The sequence below is a fragment of the Triticum aestivum genome, chromosome 2B, assembly GCF_018294505.1.
Source record: "Triticum aestivum cultivar Chinese Spring chromosome 2B, IWGSC CS RefSeq v2.1, whole genome shotgun sequence".
Taxonomy (NCBI): domain Eukaryota; kingdom Viridiplantae; phylum Streptophyta; class Magnoliopsida; order Poales; family Poaceae; genus Triticum; species Triticum aestivum.
The window spans coordinates 730,744,399-730,772,025 of NC_057798.1; the positions used below are offsets into that span (position 1 = coordinate 730,744,399).

Sequence of the window (27,627 nt, forward strand, 5' to 3'; positions counted from 1 at the left end):
GGTGGGGCAAAGCCCAGGATGTGGTACTGCTATGCTGAAGGTACAAGCAACCTTCTCTGGTTTCAGGAAACATGCATATATGCACCTGTGTAACGTACAACAATGCACCTGTGTTTTAGACAACCAGGTGGTGATCAAGGCCTTGAAATACCACTGAAACCAAAACAACCCTAGAAGCCAGAATTACATCCTGATATTAAGCTGCCTTTGAAATGCAAGCACGATGTTGAGAGAAGCCTCGGGGATGGCAGATATTGGCAAAAATACCACATAAAGTAAATTTTAGTACTTGTAAGAGATGATAACTTTATTCATGATAATTAGAGGAAGGTAAATTACACGAGTAACATGATATGTGACTTTTCTTGGAAGGACGAGGTAGAGCAGTAGTAGACATGGTGTACACTAGAAATAAACCGCATTTTGAAGTCAATATGCATGGTAGGATCCTACAGGCTGATAGCGGTTGTATTAGAAAGCATTACTCGAAACCATCTATGCTGCCAATTTCTTCACTGCAATGCAGCGATGCCTGAATTTTCCTTCTCACTTCAAGGTTTGGATATTTGTGTTCTTCTCTGGCAGGACATCATCCCTGTATTATAATAAAACAAAAAAAAAACAAATATTACTACCTCAATTTGAAAAGGATTCACAGCATGCAGTTAGACAGATAAAGGAGGATGTCATTCTCACCGTACGAGTTTCCTCAACTGCTCAATGTGGATTGCAAGTTCTTTCTGCTTACATATTAGTGTCTCTAGGGTCTGAAAGTACGAAGAAAATATCACTCAGCTGATGCTTAGGCTGCAATTTCTTAATTAAGTGTCTTTTCTCACCTCCTTGGTCTGAGCAGCACAGTCTTCAAGTTCTTGTATCTTCCCTGAGATCTGTTCGTTGGCTTGTTTCTGATGAGTATTTCCACTCATCTGATTAGCAACCTGTTCCATACAGATTTACAACAATTAGTAACTGGAGAATTCTCATTTCATGGGGAGTAGTTAGGCTATGAGGCAAAACCACTCATTCGAAAGACATACAAGTAATATCTGCTAATCTGAACTCCCGAAGTGCAACTGTACTACTGGTTCACAGTCAAACCATAGCACAAACCTTTTGAGATTTTTTTTTTTACTTTCTGTGCTATGTGCTATCAGATGTGCTGTTCCAGTTTTTTAAATGGAAGTATACAAGGACAGAAGCAGAATTTCAGTAACAGTATCAAGACCTGATTATCCTCTAACAACAACATGCCAAGAGTACGTTTCCTACCACACGTGGGATCTACATGTCTTGCTGAAGGCTCCTGCAAATAAAGTGTCAGAAATCCAAAATGCATTCTTTGCAAAGGAAAGGAGGGAGAAAACGAGAGAAGATAGGAGTATGTTTCTTCTATTCTAATATGACACTTGGTGATGAAATGGAGGTGGGAGGGTAAAAACAAGATGAAATGAGTAGATACAATGAAGGTGTGACACTTCTATTTTTCTCCAATAGATGTTTTCTTTTGATGGGGAAGCTCCCTGTGTTATGTCATAATATTTTTTTCCGAAAATCAGCCACTGAAGAAGACAGGAAACCTCAATGGAGAGATGAAGAGGGGGCAATCCAGGAAAGGAAGCTCACAGGTAGGAAATTGTGTTTTTTTTCTATTATGCAGAATGCCCGTGTGTTGCTATGAAACTAATTTAAGAAAATTAAAGTAATACGGCAAAAATAACCATACGACATATTATGCAAATCCAAGATGGTAGAAATTGTGGAGAGATTGCCCAACCAGTTATGAAGTTACTTTGGTGGAGGAGAGGAGGTGGCATGGCAGAAGGTCCATCGCCGCCACCAACTCAAATATTTGTGGGAGTATAAAGATAAAGATAAAATAGGGCAGTAGATATACTAAATCAAGATTAAAACTTGAACAACCATGAAGTATCTAGTCCATAACACTTGAAATTGAGAAGTATAATACCAACATATGAATGGCCACTGACCAAACAACACTATTGTAGCCTCCTACTGGGCAATCCAAGGATAGGTTTCACTCAGTCAAAGCTAAAGTTGCAAACAACTATACTAACAAAATAGCCTGCTGCCAGTTATAGAAGTCATCTTATTGAAAGATTTCCCATTCTCCAAAAACTTCCTAGGTACAAATATACTACTCCCAACAATTAGTTCAGCTTCCCAGCAAATTTCAAACAAACTTTAAAAGAAGCATCATACCTCACCTTAGAAGCACGGATAATTCCAGCATCAGTCCAAGGTCCTTTATCTTGGAGCAAGCACCCTCCAGTTGCAGAACAAGTACATGTTCCACCCAAAAATTCAGGTAAATTGCTGCAGGAAAGAGCAAACGGTCATTCTCCTAACAATGTAAAAGTAGCTTATAACTTGATGCACTTTACCTTGGTTCAACAGCTTCTAGTACGGTGCTAAGGTAATTGGTCCCCAAAACCTTGCAAGTGGCATGTGAGTAAGCAAAGTATTCAGTAATTCAATCTTTTGTCCAAGAACAATAATTGACACTTACGGAAAGAAAACATGCGCTACCTGAATCTTTTTTAAAGTTCTTGCCTCCATAAATGCTTTTAGTACTTTCCACAATGCTCTAAATCCAGAACCAGCGTTGATTATGTAAAGTTGATGTAATGTCTGTATCATAAATCAAGGCCATATGAATATATTGTTGAAACTATTTTCTGCTGAGATTGGAAGCAAAAAATCTAACTAGTTTTGTTTCCGAACAATAGGATATTAGCCATAACTGCCTCTGTTTTTATGAAGCTCCATAATTTCCCAGCAAGAAATTCCTAGGTGCTAATAAGTGATAGCAGAACTTAATGGACAATAAAATAAAATAGAAACTCATTCCTAACACACTGTCAACTAAACGGATCGTGTACAACTTAGCGTCATTTAGCATGCCATAGAGTCAATTTAGCTCCAAACGTAGAATGCCATAGCCTGCTATTTAAAACTATGTATTAGACATAGCAGGGATGAAGCTATCTATGTCTGAAATATTCTTTAGAAAACTGTACCTTTACGCTCATCATGGTATGGGTTGCCTAAATTTGAATTTCCTACATATCTACAATGGCAAATAGTCTAGCTCTTATTTATTTTTACTCTATATTCTGGCTCTTGTTATCAGATAAGTTCCATATCATCCCCAAACGGAAAACACATGAAAAGGAAGTAAATAGGAGCTCAGGCCTGATGGTACGATTGAAGAGAACAATGCTAGGCTTCTGGCCAAGGGTTATACCCAGAAAGAGGTGAAGATTTCTTCAATACTTACTCGCCTATGGCCAGACTGACCACCATTCGAGTGTTACTCTCATTGGGGGCCTCGCATGGTCTTCTCGTCCATCAGATGGACGTCAGGAAGGAAGGAAATGAGCTCCTAAGCAATGGCATGAGAAGTTTGAGAAAGCTTAACATCTGTCGGTTTTGTTCTTAATGAAGCTGACAAATGTGTATACTGTCGCCATGGGGAGGAGTTATGTTGTGCCTGTATGTCATACTGATATTTGGAACCAACCTCAAAGTCATTGAGGAGGTTAAGGCTTTTCTATCTCATAACTTTGAGATGAAAGATCTTGGTGTGCTGATGTTATCTTGAACATCAAGTTATTGAGAGATATTGAGGGTGGGATTACACTTCTGTAATTCCACTATGTTGAGAACATTCTGAGTCGCTTTGGTTATTCAGATTACAAATCTTTTCCAACACCATATGGTCCTAGTGTACAGATTCAAAGTTCGAAGGCACAACTATATATCAGTTGAGATACTCAAGTGATTGGTTCACTTATGTACCTAGCTTGCGCTACGACGCCTGACATCGCGTTTGCCGTGAGCAAACAAAGCCGGTTTGTTTCCAACAACATGTTATCCAGAAAGCATATAAGAAGATTGAGAGCTGAGACCTATCAAATATTTAAGAAACTCTGGAGTAATGGAGTTGGATTATACCAAGTTGGCTAAGAATCTGGCAGATCCATTCACAAAAGCTTTATCACGTGTTGTGATAGAAAATGCATCGAGGGAGATGAGTATGAGACCCACATGAGTTGCTATGGTGGTAAACCAACCTATGTGATTGGAGATCCCGTGAAGTATGACCTTGGAAAACAAACTACTAGTTAACTGGAGGAGAGTAACTTTACTAACCCACTCTGTTCGAGATGCACTACCCTCACAAATTTTATGGCGGGTTGACTTTCATCTTAATGCGTTCTAAGGCTTGTATAAGCAAGATGCTATCCTACCTAGCAATCTTTGGAAGAACACACCTATATAAGCCCGACTGCTGGTCAGAGTCTATGAGATAGGGTAATCTCTAGTAAGCACATTGGTAGGACTAGGGTTCCTACCGGCTCTACTGCGTAGGTTGTAGGGGCAAAGAGGAAGTGGGCGCGGCGAGGAGCGGGCGCGCCGGCGGCAGGGCGCCATCGCGGCTAGGGTTGAGGGCGGCGGCGGCTAGGTTGCGGCGGCTAGGGTTTCCGGCTCCTCTAGGAGCCGGGCAACAAAAGATAATAATAGTCTTTATTGCTTGCATCCAAAAGAGTCTTACAATCTATATTTATATCCTAGATAACTTGTAGAAGAATCAATCCTGAGATAACTTGCCTAATCTGAATAAAACTAAGGTAACTTGCGGGCCTAAGCCTGCCTGTTGGGCCTGCGGCGGCCATAGACCTGGCCGGTCATAACATCTCTCCCCGCCTGCGCAAACAGCTCGTCCTCGAGCTGAAAGTCTGGATAGTGTTGACGGAAATCCTCACGCTGCTCCCAAGTCGCCTCTTCCTCCGGAAGGCCCGCCCACTGAATTAGGATGAACCAGACGCCACGACGGAGCTGAGCCTGCAACACCTTTGCTGGCTCTGGAAGAATGCGACCATCGGCGGTTGGAGGAAGCGTCGGAGGAGCCGCCGGTGGCTCGCCACGGAAAGGTTTGAGCAGCCCCACATGGAACACGTCGTGGATGCGGGCGCGGGCTGGAAGCTGAAGACGATAGGCCACCTTCCCAATGCGCTCCACGACAGGGAAGGGCCCGGCGTAGCGAGGGCCAAGCTTGCGCTTTGCGCGCGGGTCCAGTGACTGCGTAGAGCGGTGGAGAAGACGCAGCCACACCCAGTCACCCACTGCGAACTCCGCCTCGCGATGATGATCGTCGTAGTAGTGCTTGGCCGTCTGCTGGGCCTGAAGGAGACGCTGACGGACCTCAGCCAGCATCTCATCACGGGTGCGGATAAGGTCACCCGCTACTGCTGTCCGAGCCGTCTCCGGGTCGACCGGAAGTATAGGCGGGGGTGGTCGACCATAGACCACCTCAAATGGCGTCGCGCGCAGGGCGGAGTGATAAGAAGTGTTGTAGCAGTACTCCGCCCAAGATAGCCAGTCCACCCAAGCGCGAGGTCGATCACCTGTCACACAACGCAAATACATGGCAATGACCTTGTTAACCACCTCAGACTGACCGTCCGTCTGAGGATGGAACGCCGTACTCAGGCGGAGCTGGACACCCGCCATCCTGAAGAGGTCGCGCCAGACATGGCCCGTGAAGACTGGGTCCCGATCACTGACGATCGACGTCGGGAACCCGTGTAGACGGACTATGCCGTCGAAGAAAGCCCGGGCCACGGATGCCGCTGTGTACGGATGGCCCAACGCGATGAAGTGGGCGTACTTAGAGAAGCGATCGACCACCGTGAGGATGACTGACTTGCCCCCTACCTTGGGAAGGCCCTCGATGAAGTCCAAGGAGATATCCGCCCAAACCTGAGACGGCACCTCCAAGGGCTGAAGGAGCCCCGCCGGTCTCAGGGTCTCTGTCTTGTTGCGCTGGCAAGTCTGACAAGACCGAACCCAGTCGCAGACCAGGGCACGATCGCCAGGGATGTAGAAGTCGGCGCGAAGACGATGGAGGGTTTTCTGCACACCCTCATGGCCCGCCGAGTGAGCGAGCTGCAACACCTGGTGACGGAGATCATCATGCGCCGGAACAAAGATCCGGCGTCCATGCAGGAGCAGTCCGTCAGAGAAGCGCCAGGGCTCCTCCAAGTCGCCGACCGCGAGCTGCTGCTGAAGAAGTGCGGCGTCATCGGCCGTCGCAGTGGCGCGTCGAATGTCGGTGAAGAGACCGAACGATGGCCCGGAGCGGATGCACAGGGCCGTCCCGGCGGACGCGTCGGCGGTTGGCGCGAGGTCGGAATCGCGACGGGATAGCGCGTCGGCCACGGTGTTAAGACGGCCCGGCCGATACTCGACGGAGAAGTCGAAGCCGAAGAGCTTGCTGATCCACTGGTGCTGCGGTACGGTCGACAGCCGTTGATCCAGCAAGAACTTCAGGCTGTAGTGGTCCGTGCGAATGTGGAAGGTCCGCCCCCACAAGTATGGCCGCCAATGACGCACGGCCTGGACGAGGCCAATGAGCTCCCGCTCGTAAGCGGCCAACTTAAGATGGCGCGGAGCGAAAGGCCGGCTGAAGAAGGCGAGGGGCCCATCGCCCTGATGAAGTACGGCGCCGAACCCGGCGCCCGAGGCGTCACAGTCCACCACGAACGGACGGTCGAAGTCGGGCATCTGGAGGACGGGGCCCGTCGTGAGGGCCCCCTTGAGGGCCTCGAATGCCGTCGTCGCCTCAGCGTCCCAGGCGAAGGCGTCGCGGCGAAGCAACCGCGTGAGGGGCGCCGCGATGAGTCCGAACTCCCGGATAAATTTCCGGTAGTAGCCAGCGAGTCCGAGGAACCCGCGGAGAGCCCGCGGTGAGTGAGGCGTCGGCCAGGCGGAGACGGCCGCCACCTTATCGGCGTCCATAGCCACTCCGTCGGCCGAGATGACATGGCCGAGGTAGGCGACGGTAGGTGTCCCGAACGAGCACTTTGAGCGCTTAAGGTGGAGGTGGTGCGCCCGAAGCTCGTTGAAGACGATGGCGACGTGCTGGAGATGTTCGGCCCAGGTGGCGCTGTAGATAAGAATGTCATCAAAGAAAACAAGCACAAACCGCCGTAAGTAGGGTCGAAGGACGTCGTTCATCAGGGCTTGGAAAGTCGCCGGGGCGTTGGCGAGGCCGAAAGGCATCACCAAGAACTCGAAGTGGCCATGGTGGGTGCGAAACGCCGTCTTGGCGATGTCGTCCGGATGCATGCGCACCTGATGATAGCCCGACCTAAGATCGAGCTTGGTGAAGAAGCGTGCCCCATGGAGCTCATCCAAGAGCTCGTCGACCACCGGTATAGGGAACTTGTCCTTGAGCGTGAGTGCGTTGAGGGCGCGGTAGTCGATGCAGAAGCGCCATGTGCCGTCGGACTTACGGACGAGAAGCACCGGCGCCGTGAAGGGTGACGTGGAGATCCGGATGATGCCTGCGGCGAGCATCAGGGCACACTGGCGCTCCAACTCATCCTTCTGCAGCTGGGGGTAGCGGTAGGGCCGTACCACCACCGGAGTGGAGCCTAGTACGAGGTGAATATGATGGTCGTACACCCGGGCAGGCGGAAGACCCCGCGGAGCGTCGAAGAGGTCGCTGTGCTGCTCCAGAAGAGAATCCAGCAGGGGGTGCTCAGCCTCCGAGGACGCGGCAGCCAGCTGGAGATGTGGCACGGCAGCCGCGGCGCCCCCAATGCCCTCCCACCGGATGCGGCGGCCCTGCCGCCAGAATGTCATCATGAGTGCGTCGAAATCCCATAGGATGGGGCCGAGGGTCCGGAGAAAGTCCACCCCGAGGATGAAGTCGAAGCAGCCGAGATCGATCCCTGCACAAGTGATGGAAAAGTGTTGGCCGCCGATGGAGATGGGAACGTCGCGGGCTAGCCCATGGCACCGGAGGCGATCACCGTTCGCCACTGTGATCCGCAGGCGCTCCCCGCCCGTCGTCGGGAGGGCTAGCCGACGCATGGTCGATTCGGGCAGAAAGTTGTGTGTGGAGCCCGTATCTAGCAGGGCCACCAGGCGCTCGCCATGGATCGTCACCGGCAGCAGCATGGTCTGCTCGCCCCGGATGCCGGCCAGGGCGTGAAGGGAGACGACGCACGCCGTCGCTGCGGAATCCGCGGCCGCGTCCTCGGGCGCCGCAGGCGGATGTAACGGGTCGGGCGAGTCGTTCTCCTCGGTGTAGTCGACCGTCTCTAAATAAAAGAGGCGGGGGCAGACATGGGTCGGCGTATAGGGCTCATCGCAGTTGAAGCAGAGACCCTGACGGCGACGCTCCTGCTGCTCGGCCGGTGACAGCCGACGGAAGGGCCGTGTGGCAGCCGGGGATGTGGCCGTCGCGGATGGGAGAGGCCGACCCGGGGCTGAGGAAGTCGGTGCTGGCCGACTGGGCTGGCGGCCACTCCGTCCGAGTGGCGGCTGCAGTGCCTGGGCCCGCTGCTCGAAGGCCCGGGCGTAGTACATGGCCGTCTGGAGATCGGGGGGATCCCGGAGCTCGACGTCCACGCGGATATGGTCCGGCAGACCGCCCACAAAGAGCTCGGCGCGCTGGGTCGCGGAGACGCCCGGCGCGTGGCATGCCAGGGCCTGGAAGCGATCGGCGTAGTCCTGCACCGTAGATGTGAATGGTAAACGGCCGAGGGCCGCCAGTCGGCTCCCGCGGATAGGAGGCCCAAAACGGAGAAGACAGAGCTCCCGGAAGCGCTCCCACGGTGGCATGCCGCCCTCGTCCTGCTCGAGGGCGTAGTACCAGGTCTGTGCTGCGCCTCGAAGATGATAGGACGCGAGCCAGGTACGATCTGAAGCGAGCGTCCGCTGCCCTCGAAAGAACTGTTCGCACTGGTTGAGCCAGTTGAGGGGGTCCTCCGTGCCCTCGTAGGTGGCGAAGTCGAGTTTGGCGAACCGCGGCGGTGTCTGCTGCGGCCCGCCGTGCTGAGCAGGCGCGGGGGCTCGGAAGAGTGAAGCCGGAGGTGCCTGATCGGAGTAGTCCGGGTACTGGCCGGCGGGGCCGGATGGCCCGCCGAACTGCGGAAACGGAGTCGGCTCAACCGGGGTCGTGGTGTAGACCGGTGAAGGCGAAGACCCCGCCGCCCATGCTGGCAGGGGGGACGGGGACGGGGGAAACCGGACCTGATGGATCGGTAACCCGGTAGTCGAGGCCGCGCCCGAGGTGGTCCCGGCTGATGAGGGCGCGGAGAACGGCGGTGGACGCAGGCCCTGGGACGCCGTCGGCGGCGGCTGCTGGGCCGGCCATGCGGGGAACGGCGTCTGCTGAACCGGCCAGACGGTGGGCGGCGGCTGCTGCAGCCAGGAGGCGGCCGAGGTGGCCGGCGGCAAAGGCCAGAGGGGCGTCGCGGCCGGCGCTGGCCCGGATGCCAATCCCACCTGGATCGGCCCGAACAGGGGCCCGCCGTACGCGGCCGCGCCCTGGTACGGTCCTGGTGGTGGCGCGAAGGGGCTCGCCCCGCCCCCGTACTGCGGCTGCTGCTGTAGGAGAAGACCAGGGGCGGCGATCGGGGCCGATGGCGGTTGAGCATAGGCCCCGGCCCCATATTGCTGGTGGAGCTGAAGCCCGTGGACGGCGGTGACGAGGTGATGTAGCGTGGCGGCGAGTTGCTCCGGAGACAAGGCGGCCAGCGGTGGTGGTGGAGATGCGCCCGGAGACGCCGGTGCAGGTGGTGCCGAGGAGGAGACGGGACACGCCAGCGAGGTCCCGGCGGATGCGGTCGGCGCGGTGATGCTTGGCGCCGTCGTCATGGGCGCGGTGGTGCCGACGGGCAGCGGCGGCGGTGATGGCGGCATCGACATGATCGCAACGTGGTCTCTGAATACCAAATTGGTAGGACTAGGGTTCCTACCGGCTCTACTGCGTAGGTTGTAGGGGCAAAGAGGAAGTGGGCGCGGCGAGGAGCGGGCGCGCCGGCGGCAGGGCGCCGTCGCCGCTAGGGTTGAGGGCGGCGGCGGCTAGGTTGCGGCGGCTAGGGTTTCCGGCTCCTCTAGAAGCCGGGCAACAAAAGATAATAATAGTCTTTATTGCTTGCATCCAAAAGAGTCTTACAATCTATATTTATATCCTAGATAATTTGTAGAAGAATCAATCCTTCAATCCTGAGATAACTTGCCTAATCTGAATAAAACTAAGGTAACTTGCGGGCCTAAGCCTGCCTGTTGGGCCTGCGGCGGCCATAGACCTGGCCGGTCATAACACACATGAATAGGCCCGGAGTGTGACTAATATGCTCCACATGCAGGGTTAGCCTTCAGTAGCCTAGTACCAGTAAGACAATTGGTGAAACTTCTTTAGGCCAAACTGACATTTCAAAGCATGGTCTGGTATATCAAAACAGTGTTTGAAACAGAGGACAACACAATGGGCCTCCAAGATCTGGTGGGGGATTGTTGAATTATAGATGGGCTTTAGGGCTTTAGGCCAATACAAACAATAATTCCTGCAAAATCTCAAAGGCTCATGTGGGTTGCCATGACATGGTGGGAAGTTTAGTACCACCCCGGTCTTGGAGGAGAGTTGAGACGAACATATAAGGGATTATCTTCTGAATAGGAAAGAGTCCAGTTAAATTAGATACTGTTGGCTCAATAGGAAAGAGTCCAGTTAAATTAGCAAGAGTCCAATTGAATAAGAAGGTAGACTTATGAAACGGTCTTGAGTTCGAAACTTTGAATCAAGCTTTTAGATCAAGCAAAGAAATCCCAAAGCCTAAGAGATTACTTCCACATTAGGAACAACCCCTGATGCGGCTATTGAGGGTGAGTGCCTGATCCCTGGTCTTCAGACCATTATCTTATCCAAGCTATTATAGATCAAGGTCCACAACAAAACAAATTTTTAGATAAATGATTTTAAACTTCGGGATTCTAGTCTTCTAGGGAACATAGTCAAGGGTCTAACATAGACATTTTCTAACTAGATTAGCTTACCTCTGGATAGTAATTGCTGTCAATCTTCTGAATTTCAATGAACATCTCTCGTGCAGCTTTTGAAAAATTGTTCATGCCCTGAAATAACAGGAGTATCCAAATGAATAGTTAGGTACATATTAAAATAGCCTAATCATGTGCTAGTGCGAGTGCTAAAAACTAATAGCTTAGACATATGATAGTTTATGAATGTACATTGCTATTGCAGCCACAAATTCCTAATATAAATACAACTTGACAGAGGAACGGCCTTAAGAATGAACCAAGTTACATGACAACAAAAACAAATTGAGTACCTGCTTCCAAGACAAAAGCTTGGCCTCAGTATCAGGCAATGAAGAAATGATCAAACAGCTATGCAACTACCCTCTTCAATGAAACAATGGAATTAATGTATAGCACTGATTAGAAGATTTCACAGACAGCAACGCACCAATCCTTTCACATCTAATATGGCTGTTGTAGACGATATGTGCTTCTTTGCGGCAAGAGAACATGCAGGATATCTCAAAGATAAAGTTTTCTCCTGTTCTGATATATGATATTTTATATATCGATCAATACTAGTCACTTGCATGAGCTTACTGAGATCCACTGAGCCAATCCGTTCAATGTATAGTGGCCTTCCAAATCTGTCAACTCCATGAAATCCATGAGGGTAGCAACGTTTTAATGCGTCAAATTCCTCAAATTTAAAATCCTGTAACATAGAAACACCATTTCCCCTTAATATTTCAACCAGATAACACTGATACTGTGGAACTACAAATGTAGAAGGATACAAGACAATTACGAGACTCTTTGGACAAATTACAAACAGGGGTATTTACAAATGACAGCCATGGCATACCTTTGCAATGGTATCAACAGCACAATCCTCACGCCATTTCAGCATGTTCAAGAACATCTCTTTTGCCTTTATTATGTTGAATCCTCGCATTCTCAGAAAGCTACATGATTAAGATTCAATCAGATCAAGTCCAACTTCAATACAAAATAAGAGTACGTCAGACCTCCTAACTGTTGAGGTGTAAAATATCTCCCATTATTTAGATGGATAATTTTGGTGATGTAACCGTGTATAAAAGTATACAACATAGTTTCTGGATAATGGATAAAACTTAGATACCGTAGTAAGACATGATGGTCATCAAACTTCTCTGGGAGCTGGTTGCTCGCAAGAAGTGACTCCCTCAAGGTTTGCACAGACTGCTCTTCCTTCTGGTCATGAATACCATTGGCAATACTCTGAGAAATTTTGATCTTGCTATTCCTTCTAAGTAATTGCTCAATAGATCTGAAGCTCATCTTTGATATGGAGCTGTTTTAGTTATCCACTTGCAGGATGTGCCAGTAAGCTTCAAGTGGAAATTTGGTAAATGGCGCTGTGGTATTGAACCCTTTGTAAAAAGAAGGCAGGCCATTAGAAGCAGGTTTTTCTTTTATTTGACCCAACAATGCAGGCAAGCATACACAAAGCAGAGAGTTTTAACTGTGCAAGTCCATGGGGAAACAATATGCTAGTTATGGTCATTAGTATTCTGTGTTACGGTTCTTTTTCCTGTAATACCATCAAAATCCCAACTTAAATTTTAGAGTTCAATTGTTTTATAAGTTAAGAAAAGTGGCATATTTAAGACCACCCATCCTATATAGCATAATATACTATCGTGAATTCCTGGCATCACCAAGAAAAGAAGATGAGGAAGGTATTCAATTGACAATCATGTGATTTATTTTCTGTTCATGGATGATGCTTTCCTTTTGCATAATATTAATCTGGTCCACACAGAAGATGGAAGAAACTCAAGTATTCCACTTCTGCACGGTCCAACTGGTGAACCAGTGCAGCTACAATTTAAAGCGGCACCGCAAGAATTAATAAAGAGAAAATGAAATAGTTTTTTTTTTTGAAGGTCACCGGGGGAGGGCAAAGCCCTCCACCTGAATTGTATTCATTTTTGCCTATAGACTTTGCAGCCTAATACAAGATAGGGTTCAAGTGAACCAGAAGAACAGGGGGGCACAAGAAGAGAGATAAAGTGAAAAAACACATGGTGGGGGGGGGGGGGGGGGGGGGCACCCCAAGCACTCAACTGCAACAGTCAGCCGAGACCATACCAAGACACTGTACCATCGACGCAATCGAAAGGCGCCGGCCAACCAGGACCGCACAACGCCGCGACACCACCGATGCCATGGGGTACAGACTGCACAACGCCGCGACACCACATGTGTCATGGGGTACAAAATGCACAACGCCGCGACAACACCATGTCATGGTGTACAGACTGCACAACGCCGCGACACCACCAGTGTCATGGGGTACAGTCAAAAGGTCACGCCAGGCCGAGACGGCGCCACGGCACCTATGTATCGTCGGCGTAGTGAAAATGAAATAGTGACTAGTGCAATAGGTCCACGGCATCGTCTGTGTGCTAATAACTGTGCGCAATTGTGCTAAATTCAAATGCATGTCATGTACGCACAAACATAAGGAATTTGCAGCTCTGCGATCTCAAGAACCAGCATAAAACTACTGGGGCAGGATCTTACCTAAGGTTGAAGCTCGGGGATGCTGCCAATTATTTCACGAATAAACCAGGAGTCCCCTCCGTCCTGGACTTGGAAGATATAAAATGGGGGCTGGGTCTCCCGGGCGTAGCATTACGTCGAACGCCTGGTGGGCATGCGGCGGGTGCCAGGCGGAAGGGAAAGGATGCTTCCGCGGGAGGCAAGAAGAGGAATCCGGCGTCTCCCTCATGGACACGGCGCGGGAGAAGCACGGAAGGGTTTGCAGCCGCATACTCCTCCTCGGGCAGGCCCATCACGTGTGACTGCCGACTGCTTCGCTCCGAGTGCGCGGAGAATCCATTGCCGTCGCTCGGAAGGTCTTAACGCCTTCCCGCGTTACTGACATGTGGGGGTGACATGTATCGCCCGTTGCAGCAAACCAGGCGCAGCCTCGCGTCGCTCGCTGCATGGGCCTGGCCCATCTCGCAACCATGAGCGAGCGCACGCACGCACGGCCGTGTTTAGTTCGTCTTTTTCTCTCTCTCATTAGTAGTACTGCCCCTCCTCTTTAATTGCTCAATTCCAATGAGCTAAGTGCATGTAAAAATTAAGAAAACAATGTGTAGAATGTTATTGATCTACCGTGTGATGAGATAAATATTTTTTCTACTTTAAAGTGCATAGAGAAAATAGAAGTACACTCTTTTGTGTATACATTTTAAAGTCAAGCGCACACTCTTCATTGGACGGAGGGAGTAGGGCCTAATGTGTTTTTCAAGGCAAACTTCGACCACGTGTTATAGCAATAATATATGACATGCAAGTTACATAAATCATACCGTCAAATACGTACATGAAAGGAGCTTTCAATGATATAATTTTCACATTATACATCTCATGTATTATTAATCTTATTAATGGTCAAAGATAGTCTAAAAACGTATTAAGCCCTATATATATGAATCGAGGGAGTATCTGTGAGCAACGCAAGCATCAACACAAAAATTTTAATGTGCATTTTTTGCTAATTAAACAACACAGGTTGCTTAATTAATAACTGCACATCTGGCTTTCACAGTATTTTTTCGATTTTTTTTTGTTTTTCCGCCGGCTTTTGAGAAAACATCACAAATTCAAGAATGTCAAGACTATGGAAAACAACATGGAAATTTAAAATTTCAAAAAATAAAAAAAATGTTCACAAATGGAAAACCAATGTTCACAAACTCGAAAAAAGTTCAGGAATTCAATTTTTTCGTGAAATTCAAAAACAAAATCATGAAAGCAAAAGAATGTGCACGAATTTAAAGAATGACCATCAATTTGAAAACCATTTAAGAAATTGAAAAATGTCCATGCATTTTAAATTTTCACATATTTCATAATGTTCATGAATTTGAATAATGTTAAAAATATTGTTTTTTTCATGAACTCAAATAAATTTTCATGAACTTATTTTTTTATGTATTTCGGAAAATGCTAATGAATTTGATTTTTTTGTGGATTTAACAAATTTAAAAAATCTTGTGAATTGGTATGAAGTTCACGTATTCATAAAAATACCATGGAATTAAAAAAGATCACAAAATTAAAATATTTTTGAATTCAAAAAACGTTTATTTAATTGAAAAATTTGTGAATTCAAAAAATTGCTCATGAATTCAAATAAAATTTACAAAATTGAATAATGTTCACGAATTCAAATAAAGTTTGTGAAATTCAAATGAAGTTTGTGAAATCCAAAAATATCATGAATTCAAAAAAAATATGATAACAAGAGGAGAGGCGCGTCCTTAGCGGCCGCAACAATTTGGGAGAAGAGCATCCATGGCGACAACGATAGCAAAAAGGTGAAGAAAGAAGCCTACATGGCAGCCTTCGAAAGAAAAAATGAAGCGAGAAAGAAGAGATAGGATCTGTTTAAAGAGATAAGGTTAAGGAGAAGCGGTAGCGTGGGCCACAACAATGCGTCGTGTTGCACGCAAGAGGCCAAAAGCCTAGCCAATCGGCGGTGGGTTGTTCATCTTCTACCTCGCGGCATACATAATGTCTTCTCTGCGCCCTCCTCTTCACATGCCTCGTCGGCGGCCGTGGCGTCGCCATGTCGATCTCAGACACTGTCTAATCCAAGGAGTTGAAATAAATAGCACCCCCTGCCCACCCGCACCTATGAAAAGCCTCGTCCTCGTCTATGTCGATGACACCATGGTCAGCTGCATCATCTCTATCTCCAGCGAGGTCTTGACTCGGCCTCGCAGGAGACACATAAGCTAGTGCTTCACCCCATCTCAGCCTCAGGACGCGTTGCGACTTTCACACAGAATTGACTTATCCAAATCTTATTTCCATCAAGTAACTGATAAATAGCTAAAGTGTACTCCCTTCATTCACAAATAGTCCCTCCGTCCCAAAATTCTTGTCTTAGATTTATCTAGGTACGGATGTATAAGATGTAAGTATAAGATGTTTTAGATATTTCTGTATAGACTACATATGAACTGGAATGAGTGAACAAACACACTAAAACGTTAGAACATCTTATACTTCTGAACCCCTCCCCCCCCACCCTCAGATAACCTATAAGCATGGGCAACATTAACAGTGCGATGGTTTTTTTGGATAGAAAACAGAGCAAGCTCACAGACTAACCAAATTACAAAATCCTATCCTATGTTTGCTTTGTAATCTCTGTCCCTTTGTCCATCTCTGTGTTTGCTTTGTAATCTCTGTCGCTTTAGCGAAAAATAGTGACAGGTTTTGAAAAGAACAATAGAGCAAGTTCATAAAAACACATCCACGAAATCCAAGAACATCAAAGCAAATTCTTACATATCATGGGTAGTGTAAAGTGCAAACTCAAGGCAATCAAATTGTGGATATGACCAATAGCCTAACTACAAGGTATCAAATTCTTTCTCACGACGATGACACGATAACAGAGGCAACTGTCATAAACTGGACTCTTGCTTAATATACTATGGAGTATGGAGTATGAACAGTACTTCAGCACACCAATAACCTAATTAACTATAAATTCGACCTTCCAACAGAAAACAAAACTAGCTATATCGATCAGCATTATACAACCCACGCTATAATATATGTAGTCCGATAGATTACCCTACTAAGTATACGTACCCCACATGCATGCATGCACGCACAAGAAAATTTCACTCAGCCGCTCGTCGACGGAGCCGGCACGTCCATGATCCTCCTCGTCGCCGGAGCAGCGCTGGACACTAATCTCCTCTTTATCGCTGCCAAACTCAGGCCCCTGCGCGCCGCGAAGTTCCGGCACGCCTGCGCGAGGTCCTTGCACGAGTAGTCCTCCGCGATCACCATGAGCGCGTCCACGGTGGAGTCCTTGATGAAGTCGCCCAGCCTGCACGCGCACATCAGCTTCAGCCTCTCGATGAGGTAGTAGTCGGCCGCCTCGAACAGCCGCAGCGTCAGGTCGTACGACCCCCTCCCCTTGGCGGCCTCTGGGGGCAGCTCGTCGGTGTAGATGAAGTGGAGCACGCCACGGAACGCCTCCGCGGTGACAATGCCGCCGCCGACTTCGAAGACGTCCTTCCCGGCCTCGCGGCCGTGGCCGTAGAGGAGGCTCTCGAACCACGCCGACTGCGCGGCCACCACCATCCGGTGCGCCTCGAAGATCTCGCCGTCCACGTCGAAGCGCACGTCAAAGGGGGCCTTCCCGCCGGCGAGGAACCTGAGGGAGTTCTCCCCGTGGTTCGACGGCGGTGGCGGCGGCATCTGGACGAGGCCCGGGCGGTTGATCGCGAGGCTCCTCCTCCGCGCTAGGTGGATCGTGACGGTGCAGCGCACGGTGATGGAGTCGGCGTGGATGGCGCCGAGCGCCGCGCTCTCGAGCTGCTCCCGGGTGATGTAGCGGCGGATGCCCCAGCTGTTGCAGAAGGTGTCGTACTTGCAGGCCCGATCGGATCGGCGCGTGTGGCGGACGTCGCCGTTGGGGCCGAGGAGCTGGAACGTGAACTCGGCGCGCACGGGGCGGAACTGCGGCTTGTAGAGCGTCTGCGCGTAGAAGGCGATCCAGGCGCCGTCGGCCGTGCTGTAGCCGTCCGGGTAGAAGCGGATGTACCACCGGCGGCCGTCGACGGAGAAGTACTGCGACAGGATCGACTTGCCCACGCCCATGCCCTTGGTGCGGCTGTACTCGCGGATCGTGAACTCGTGGGTGCCGGATATCTTGGGCACCTCGCTGATGGACCCCGTCACCGCCGTGGTGTCGCCGCCGTCGGCGACGGAAGGGCCGACGCCCATATCGAACGGATCTGTCTAGGGTTTAGAAAAGGCTGTTGAGGTTTTGATCAGATTAGATTAGGAGGTTGTTAACTAAGGGTTGAGTATATAAGAGGGCCCAGGTGATTAATCTAATTCGGGTGGGTCTCTAACTCGTACCGTACTACGCAATAATCACGTTACAATTTCTTTTAGTGGATAAATCACGTTACAACTTCGCTTGCGTTCGGTTGGTCTCCTACGTAAATCAGGAGCCGTGTATGCGATCGCCGTGTATGCATGTACCTGTTTTCCAGTTTAAATAAAAAATTATTAAAAGCCTATATCACATGCATCAAGTCTTTACTCTTTTTTTTTGTGTGCATCAAGTCTTTACGTGAATTATTATTTTTTAAAGTCTTTACGTGAATCTCCTAAAAAGAGTGTTTACGTGACTGAGGAAAAAGTCTAAAAAAACCTAAAACTTATAATCGAAAGCTAAATCAAACCCTGAACTTCTAATAATCCTTGAAATCAGCACATCGAATTCTCTAATCCCGATCTATTTTGAACCTTAGCCTGTTTTCAATGGGATTGTCGGCAGGTCCCGGTCTATTTTGAACCTTAGAGCATCTTCAATGGCTGCACAAAAATATTGCGCACAATAAAAGTTATAGCGCGGCACTGTAGCGCTTTTAATGCGCCGGGACCAACATTGCTTTAGTAGACGCCCAAAAACGCGCGCTCAAAAAGCACACTGTGCAAATTGTGAAGTGCACGCAATCCGAAGCCCAAAATATGCTGCACGCGATAGTGTTTTTCAGCGCGTGCCCAAAAACTTTTAGCCCTACAGTTTCTGCTAGAGTTGTGTGGCGCCTGAAAAAATGACTTTTTAATACGCGGAGCTTTTTTTGGGCGCCTATTGGAAATGCTTTTAGCCTGTTTTCAATGGGATTGTCGGCAGGTCTGGAGACTCAAGGGAGTGTCGAACTTGGGTGCTGGTGCATCAGAAACACTCCTGCTAGCCAACCTAACCAATGACATTTAGTGACAAATGAGAAGCACGAAATTATTTAATCACATACCATAACATTGACATCGGGTGAAAACATTTTTGAATTTTCTTTCCAAACTTTTTCTTGAAAATTGTCAAAGAAAACTGGAACGAACATTTTTTCAAAATACAATTTTTTTAAAAACAAGAACTATTTTCTAAAGCTGAACATTTTTGAAAGTGTGAACAGTTTTTGAAAAAAAAGAACATATTTTTAAAAGCTCCAAGAATTTTTGAAACCTGGGGAAAAAAATTAAAGTATGCTTTTTTTTCAAACAAGATTTTTTTTTGAAACGTACAAAATTTTATATAAAAATGGGAACAAATTTTGAAACCTTTAAAAATAAAGTGCGAGCACTCTCTATTTTGTTAAAAATTGGAAGAAATTTTCAAATATTTGTTCAGGTTTCAAAATTTTGTTCAGGTTTAAAAAAATCAGTTTTTTCAAAAATTTCTTTCACTTTCAATTTTTTTGGTTATTTAAAAAGGGTTCATGCTTTCAAAATTTGTTTATGTTTTTCAAAAAAATCGTAATACCCAAAAATCCTGAAAATGTTTGGATTTTAAAATATTGTTGACAATTTTCAAGAAAATGTTTCGTAAAATTTCCTAGGTGTTTCCATATCTCGACGCTGCGATGTGTTAAATAGAGTCGCTCTTCACTGTCATCTTAAGTACTCCCTCCGTCCCAAAATTCTTGACAAGAATTTTGGGATGGAGGGAGTAGCTTTTAGGGGGAGTGGCAAACAACATGAGAATTGCACCGCCAGGTCGCAAGTTCGACACAGTGTACCCTCTTTTTTTAGGCTTTTTATAAGTCGCATGTGACGGAGAAAAGGCCCAGTCGCATCCGGTCGCAGCCAAATCCCTGCCAGGTCCATGCTTCGCGCATTGTGGGCCGGCCCAGTTGCGTGCGATAGCAACCAAATCGCGGGTTTGAGCTGCCACTTTCACAATCCCTGTTTGACAATGCGCTCAAGGTTTAAAATAGATCGGGATCGACAAATTCGGTGTGCTGATTTCAGAGATTTCAGGGATTACAAGTTCAGGGTTCGATTTAGTTTTCGTCTACAAGTTTAAAGTTTATTTTAGACTTTTTCCTGTGACTGATCCCTCTACAGCCACGGTCACGCTCACGACGACCGTGCATCACGGAAGTACGAAATTGTAAGGTCGCCGCCGATCCCGCACTCGCCCAATAAGCACTCCAGTACATGTTCCAGCTGCTGTCGTGCGCCATCTTCTCCAACGAGAACCCTTGCCTTCACCTCCTCCATGTGAGCCAAGAACATGCATGCATGCTATAGGTGCCTGCGTTTCTAGCGTCCTCATGGCACAACCACGTCGATAGCACGCGTTCGACGCCACCGTGTTTGATCTGAGGTTGCATTGTTGGCTGCATGCACTCGAATGGCCTCGCTTGCCCGCGGTCCCGTCACCCAACAACCTCCGCTACCTCGCCGCCGCGCTCACGTCGTTGTAAACATCTTCCATACGCTGGCGTGTTTGCTGCCATGGTGCTGCTCTGCGCTCACGTCCTGATCCGGCAGCGTACGCACACTCCACGCTTTTCGGAACACCGTGTACACGCCAGAAAATCCCAGAAATCTTGGTATGAGTCCTAACGTATAGGTTTGGCCTAGTTACGTAGCTTTGCTGTTAGAAAGAGTCCTAGTTATGAAGATAAGGTCGCGTATGAATTTGGTATATAGATTCGATTTGGATGACACGGAATAAGCTGGTGATTCGAATAAGGCGATGTCTAACTGCTTGATTCGACTAGAATCCAGTCCGGCTGCACCCCCAGCCGTGCGATCGTGCGCTATTAAAGGCGAGGGCACAGCCGTGTCTCGGGGAGAGTCCAACTATTCACGACGAGTTGCTAGCAGAGATTGGGTTTGGATCTATCATCTGCGGATTCCATTACCTTGGTTTCTTGCGTATCACTTGATCCGAAGTACTTTGTTCGGCTACATCTACTTCTTCTACACCCAGTCCATCACAACTCCTGTTCGTTGTCCTTTCATCGAGTACTGTGAAAGCCTGGGCCGCCAACGCGTGCAAATTTATCTTCTTGTTATTTTGTGCTTCATTCATCAAGAAATCCATGAAGAACTTTTCGACGACGCCCCGGCCAAAGAGGAGGAGAGAAAAGTACTTCAATGAACTAGGTTTGCATTCCGATCCTTATCTTCTACTCCCTCCGTCCCGAAATATAAGACCTTTTTTGACACTAGAACTTGTGAACTACTCAACACTTGTCCGGTATTTTCGCATTGTCTAAGTACCGGCAAAACAGTACGCAAGGCTAAATTGTTAGGCATGTACTAACCTACGATCAAGAAGAGGAAAAGAGCAAAATTTGTGTACTATTATGTTTGAGGTGACACAAGTCCCAACATAATGGGCCAGCAAAATTCTGTCTTTTATTCTTTGTGTCTCAATGCAGATTCCCAAATGAAGCTTCCACAAATGAGCCTTCAATCTTTAGGCCTTGATCACAAGGAGTTTCTTCCGGTCCGTGCGCACGCAACTAAGATCATCCTCAAAGCGGCAAAGTCTGTAGTATTTATTTCATCATATATTGGTAATGTCACACTCTTGTTTTCTTTTTCTAAACATGTCTGATATTTGCTAACGCATGTGCAAGTGCAAATGCAGATAATAAGTTGTTGAGACAGTGCTCTGGCTTCCTGATCGAATGGGATGAGAATAGTAAAGATGCAGTGGTTTTGACATCCACACATCTTATCTGCTGCGAGGATTCCTTGAATGAGTGGTCAGGCGAACATAAGTATACGCCTGATGCAGAGGTTAGTTCTCAAATATAAAAGAACATTGTTGTGAAATGTCTTAATTGTTGTGAAATGAGTTAAGAGATGAATGGTTCTAGTTTGAGAAATAATCAAATAAGATCCTTATCTTGTACTCCCACTGTCCCATAATGTAAGACATTTTTTGACAGTAGGACGGAGGGAGTAGTACATTTTTGCGTGATAAGTATTCCATGCCTATTATATCACTTGTTCAGTCTATCTAGATCAGATGACTCCCTCTACTTCTGCAGACTTTTAGTTGTGTATTTAGTAGGCTACATTGAGAAAAAAAAACTAAACCTTTCTCAGGAAGACATAATACTATATCTTTTGCAACTGCCATTCCAGGTCTATATTCAGTTGGCGAATGATAGCATCAAGGGCCAATTATTGTATTACCATAAGCACTATGGTTTTGCTCTGATTCGTGTAACTATGGGTCGACCTGCCGAGTTGGCTCACTTTGGAAATGAAGTTAACTTGGCGCAACTTGTGTATGTTCTCGGGAGAGATGAAAACTTCAATATACAACTAAGCAATGGCAGAGTCCAGTATGAAGGCCCAACCATATATGAGTATCACCATCACATGCACGTGGAAGCTGTAGTCCAATATACAACTAAGCAATGGCAGAGTCCAGTATGAAGGCCCAACCATATATGAGTATCACCATCACATGCACGTGGAAGCCGTAGTCCGTGAAGTATACATAATATTCTGTCATGAGATCAAATTATGCATGTTTTTTTATTCATTTTAAGTTACATGCCTTCGTAAATTCTAGGTTAATAGTACGGATCTTGCATTTTGATATTGACCACACAAATGTTGTAGTGCACACTTGGAGGGCCAGTCATAGATGAAAATGGCAATGTTGTGGGAATGGCAAGTCTTTCTGCAAACATGGGTTTCATACCCTCTTCAGTCCTGCTCAAAGTGCTTGCACCTCTGGAGGGTACACGGGTAAGTTTTCATTCATTCATTTTTTTTATAACATTTCTCAATCCTTTTTGAACGGATTTCTTCTACTGTTTTATGGCATATTATTCGTAAAAGCTTAGCAGGCATTGTTCCATTGCAATACATTTTAAGCAATCTATTTGACCCCTAAAATGACAACCACTTGAACTTGCTAGGTGTTTATGTGAGATGGGAAATAGTTGAGATATGAATTGGGATACCGTAGAAGGGTTTTGTGTAGCGGCTTTTCATGTTTTGTATGGCTGGCTTGCTATTTCATTGGGACAGGGATACATCAATTTTTTTTTGCTAAAAGCGACCCTTTTTGGAATCATGGCAAGCATCAATAAAGTATGATTTGCACCAATGTAATGCAAAATACAAAGATCGTTCTCAACCAAACTATTCAAACCAGACATTTTAGACCCTAAACCCAATCAAAAGTAGATTTGGTCCAACATGGTGCTCATGTGGCAGTTGTTCTTCTGTGTGGCGTCCATGTGGACTTGGTTTTAATGTATGTCTCATATGGCGGCTTGCCAACAACGAGGCGGGCAAAGGGATGAATCTCCATGTCCCACAAAACTTGTTTAAGGTCACCAAGGTCTTAAAGATTGGGAGTGAAGGGACCTTATTGTGTTAGCTGCCAAAAGCAAGCTAGGATGAAACTATTTCATGCCATCACCTATTTTGTCAAAACCGATGCAAAATAACATTTGAATTGGTTGTAGAAATTGAGGGATAGCATTTCCAATTTATAAGTTCAAGGCTTAGAATGAAATATTTTATAAAAACATAGATGACATTTGATATTTTTTTGCCTTATTCAATATTACGTGTTTTAGACTAGTTTTGGTAGGCATGTAATTTTGTTGTAACTTTTAACCACCATGTCTAAAAGACTTTGTGGGACGAAGGGAGTACTTTCTTATATGAAATCTAACAAATACTTATTTCTAGATGCATCCCTCGGATTCAGCTTGGAATGAAGTTTTCACCCATTATCTTCCAAAACCTTATTTATATGGAGAAGATCTCTCGCAAGTGTAATACCGAGACAGGTCTTATTGTTGAAGAGGTATTTATTCTCTGCAGATACTTATTCTTGGAACCATCTCTCATTTCTGCATCTAGTTTTATTATAAATTGAATTGTAGGTGGCAAGAGGATCAGTTGCTGAGAAACTTGATATGAGAAATGGTGATATAATTTTACCGGTGAATGGAGAATGTATTGCCACTACAATTGAGGTTGGCGCATCATAGTTGTCACTTTCCCTATAAATACTATGGAAATAAATTATGTCATCTCATGTATTTTGTATAGCTTTACACATATTATCTATCACTTATTACTATTTTTAGCTGGAGCTTATGTTGCTACGCATATGTGAGGACAATTTAGTCAGAGGAAATGGGCCAGGTTCAAATGTGGATATACCGGTAAGTTTGCTCATGTTTAAATATTAGATTTTTGCCCTTTTGTCTTTATATCTAGGAAAATGATCGTTTGTACCTTGAACTATTACACGAGTTGGGTTTCCTCTTGGACTCTATAACTAGATAATTGACATATCCCAACTATAACTACCATACAAATATCAAATATCCATGGGATCCATCCAAAGGTAGGTTTGCTCCGAGGGTGTTGTTGATGTCGCATTATGGCTTAAGTGGCATTGGAAAGTGGTTGGATCCACATGTCCATTTACTAGAATATCTCTTCACTTGTTTCTGCATATATATGTTCTCGCATTGATGGATTCACTCATACTATTTTAAATAATTAAGTCTTGTCATGTAATATAGTGTCCCATTTGTTCTACTACCCCATGAGATGTCTCCTCACCGTCCTTGTTGCTCTCGGATCTCTGTGCTTCTCCATAGAAATGCCATCGCAATAGCTCTTCCATCAGCTTTCTAGAATGATGGTGTGAGGGGTTGCTGACAAAATCTGGTGTAGCAGTCGATCTCGGTAATGAGGCCTTGTTGCTGCCAAATCATTGGCCATTGTAGTTTGAGTTGCTCGTACGGTGTGACGTGTTTCCCTAGCCACCGCATACGCTTATCTACTGCTACTTTAAATTTGTTGACTTAACAACGTTTTCTAGAGTGGCCAAGAGAAGAGACAAGATGCGGCGAAGAGAGAAAGAAGATGAAAATGAAAGCTTGTAAAATGACCAATTTCCATTTTCTGAATTATTATGTTGGTGCACATAAATCGATGTTCTATCAAGCTCAAGAAACTCATTTTGATGAATGTATCATATATCTAATTAGATTGGGGGGGGGGGGGGTTGTGGGTACGTTCAGAAATACATTTGTTTGCAAAGTGCACTAGCAACGAAATCCGACCTTTGAAATATGAACGACAATGATGATATCTAATCTAAATATGTGACTCCATGTTGTAATCGTAGAGGTTTTGTTGTTAAAAAATTATAGTTGCTCCAAATGCTTTAAGCCGCATTGAAAACTTTGTGGGTATTGTACCGTTGCCACAAATCACATTCCAATTGATAGGGGCACTAACAAGTATTTGTTTCACTATATAGGTTGATGTATTCTACAGAATCAAAGGAAGAAAATGTAACCCCGACAGGATACATTTGACAACAATTATGTCTGATGATGTGGAAATCATCGAGGAAGGTATGCATCATTCCTTTTCACTCTGATATGATATTTGGCCTGAATTAAAGGAAGACCTTATTACTACTACATACAGCTAACCTTGTCCATCTAAATCCCCAAACGAAATACACTGAGTTTGCTACTACAAACAATCCAACATCGTTCAAAAGTACACCTATGTATGATGCCCAACAAATTGTTAATTATGTGAAGTTAAATTGCCATTCGAGAAGTTATGAATGATTTTTTTGCCAGACATGACCAAATGTCTCAAGTTATTATATAAGTTTAAGTTGGGTTTCTATTTTGATAAAGATAATTCTTATAGGATATTACTAGAACATTATGTGTGTTATGAAAAGTTTTTTGTACTATTTAGGTACGTATATATATGTCATTTCTTGAGAAGGGCTTTAGAGAAACATGGTAAACATGAATAGTGTAACGTTTTAGGGCCAAACATTGCCTGATTTGTTTTACTCACTACTTGGGTTTGTGGATGGACATGTTGGTAGGTTAGCATCTGTAGATGGACGTGGTTCGTACTGAAATGTCATACTAGGTAATCTTATATTCCACATGCAAGGTTAAGTTGACCCCAACTGATACTTTTTTTACTTAGGAGGCACCCCTTCAGATACGGAGACAAATGGTGACGAAGTTAGTGATAGCTGAAGTTTGTTTTGGGAAGAGATATCGATTGTACTTGTCTGCTTTCGGGATGAGTAAGGTTGCATTTATCAAAAGGACATTTCTTAGCTAATCTTGTAATCTCGTGATTTGAGTGTTGTGTGGACACAATTTCCTATTGTTAACTTTCTTTCTTTGTCATTGCCTATGTTGATCTCACCCTTGAGTAATCCATATCGCGAACCAGAAACATACAAACTTTGTGAAGCCAAGCTATGTTCGTCAAAATATAATTTGTATCCAATGACCATGAAGGCTGAGGGAGTCCTGGATTAGGGGGTGTCCGGATGACCGGACTATAACCTTTGGCCGGACTCCTGGACTATGAAGATACAAGATTGAAGACTTCGTCCCGTGTCCGGATGGGACTTTCCTTGGCGTGGAAGGCAAGCTTGGCAATACGGATATGTAGATCTCCTCCCATTGTAACCGACTCTGTGTAACCCTAGCCCTCTCTGGTGTCTATATAAACCGGAGGGTTTTAGTCCGTAGGACGAACAACAATCATACCATACGCTAGCTTCTAGGGTTTAGCCTCTCTGATCTCGTGGTAGATCTACTCTTGTACTACCCATATCATCAATATTAATCAAGCAGGAGTAGGGTTTTACCTCCATCGAGAGGGCCCGAACCTGGGTAAAAACATCGTGTCCCTCGTCTCCTGTTACCATCCGCCTAGACGCACAGTTCGGGACCCCCTACCCGAGATCCGCCGGTTTTGACACCGACATTGGTGCTTTCATTGAGAGTTCCTCTGTGTCGTCATCTTTAGGCCCGATGGCTCCTCCGATCATCAACAATGATGCGGTCTAGGGTGAGACTTTTCTCCCCGAACAGATCTTCGTATTCGGCGGCTTTGCACTGCGGGCCAATTCGCTTGACATCTGGAGCAGATCGAAAGCTACGCCCCTGGCCATCAAGTCAGATTTGGAAGTTTGAACTACACGGCTGACATTCGCGGAGACTTGATCTTCGATGGATTCGAGCCACAGCCGAGCGCGCCGCACTGTCACGATGGACATGATCTAGCTCTGCCGCCGAACAGTGCCCAGGAGGCCGCCCCAGTGTCCGCTCCGACCCTTTGCTCGGAGCCGACTGCGCCAATCAAGGACGGGTGGCTGGACGCCGCCTCGGGGGTTGCAATCTCTGCGGCGATCGAGCCGAACACCAGCCGTGTCCTTTGCGAAGCTCTATGACTCCAAGGTGCCGGACTCCCTTCCGAACTCCAAACCTTCCGCGCCCCTGCCGATCGAACCCGATTGGGCGCCGATCATGGAGTTCGCCGCTGCGGACATCTTTCAGCACTCACCCTTCGGCGACATTCTGAATTCACTAAAGTCTCTCTCTTTATCAGGAGAGCCCTGGCCGGACTATGGTCAGCAAGGTTGGGATGCGGACGATGAAGAAATTCAAAACCCACCCACCACCCACTTCGTAGCCACTGTCGATGATTTAACCGACATGCTCGACTTCGACTCCGAAGACATCGACGGTATGGACGCCGATGCAGGAGACGACCAAGAACCAGCGCCTATAGGGCACTAGAAGGCCACCTCGTCATACGATATATACATGGTGGACACCCCAAAAGAAGGTAATGGCGATGGAACAACGGAGGATGACCCCTCCAAGAAGCAGCCTAAGCGCCGGCGTCAGCGGCGCCGCTCTAAATTCCGCCAAAGCAAAAACGGCGATTCCGGCACGGGAGATAATAACACCCCGGACAGTGCCGAAGACAACCCCCTCCAGCATGATTCAGCACAGGAGGACGGAGAAGCCAGCCCTCATGAGAGAGCGGCAGGTAGAGAGGTAGAGGACGATAATTACATGCCTCCCTCCG

The 27,627-nt window shown here is 46.7% G+C and overlaps 2 protein-coding genes and 1 long non-coding RNA gene across 5 annotated transcripts; 1 reads left to right on the top strand and 2 right to left on the bottom strand.

Annotated features, from left to right (window-relative positions):
* Nucleotides 1–299: 299 nt before the first annotated feature.
* LOC123047007 (phosphatidylinositol/phosphatidylcholine transfer protein SFH11) lies at nt 300–13,786 on the bottom strand. Of its 2 annotated transcripts, XM_044470487.1 has the most exons (12): nt 13,435–13,786; nt 12,008–12,278; nt 11,729–11,828; nt 11,312–11,578; nt 10,879–10,956; nt 2,551–2,652; nt 2,406–2,455; nt 2,229–2,337; nt 1,229–1,306; nt 840–941; nt 697–767; nt 300–595 (listed from the first exon to the last, which is right to left on the bottom strand). In XM_044470487.1, the coding sequence occupies exons 2-12, from the start codon at nt 12,184–12,186 to the stop codon at nt 547–549; spliced, it is 1,185 nt and encodes a 394-aa protein (XP_044326422.1). In that variant the 5' UTR covers nt 12,187–12,278; nt 13,435–13,786; the 3' UTR covers nt 300–546. The 2 variants fall into 2 exon arrangements, with proteins under 2 accessions (XP_044326422.1, XP_044326423.1); XM_044470488.1 differs by lacking the exon at nt 1,229–1,306.
* On the top strand, nt 594–3,733 carry LOC123047008 (uncharacterized). Of its 2 annotated transcripts, XR_006422719.1 has the most exons (3): nt 594–1,469; nt 1,560–1,628; nt 3,155–3,733. It is a non-coding gene; the product is annotated as an uncharacterized lncRNA (long non-coding RNA). The 2 variants fall into 2 exon arrangements; XR_006422718.1 differs by having other exon boundaries at nt 594–1,628.
* A 2,408-nt stretch (nt 13,787–16,194) lies between the features above and the next one.
* Nucleotides 16,195–17,718, bottom strand: LOC123042338 (BTB/POZ and MATH domain-containing protein 2-like). Its single transcript, XM_044464811.1, has one exon. The coding sequence runs from the start codon at nt 17,674–17,676 to the stop codon at nt 16,567–16,569; it is 1,110 nt and encodes a 369-aa protein (XP_044320746.1). The 5' UTR covers nt 17,677–17,718; the 3' UTR covers nt 16,195–16,566.
* Nucleotides 17,719–27,627: the final 9,909 nt, after the last annotated feature.

What these genes read in the sequence shown, in the direction of transcription:
- LOC123047007 (XM_044470487.1), bottom strand. Translation starts at nt 12,186, where the DNA reads ATGAGCTTCAGATCTATTGAGCAATTACTTAGAAGGAATAGCAAGATC. An exon ending in CTGTTGATACCATTGCAAAG is followed by an intron (nt 11,579 to 11,728) that starts GTATGCCATGGC and finishes TCTATGTTACAG; the next exon opens with GATTTTAAATTTGAGGAATT. An exon ending in ACAGCAATTACTATCCAGAG is followed by an intron (nt 2,653 to 10,878) that starts GTAAGCTAATCT and finishes TTTATGATACAG; the next exon opens with ACATTACATCAACTTTACAT.
- LOC123042338 (XM_044464811.1), bottom strand. Translation starts at nt 17,676, where the DNA reads ATGGGCGTCGGCCCTTCCGTCGCCGACGGCGGCGACACCACGGCGGTG.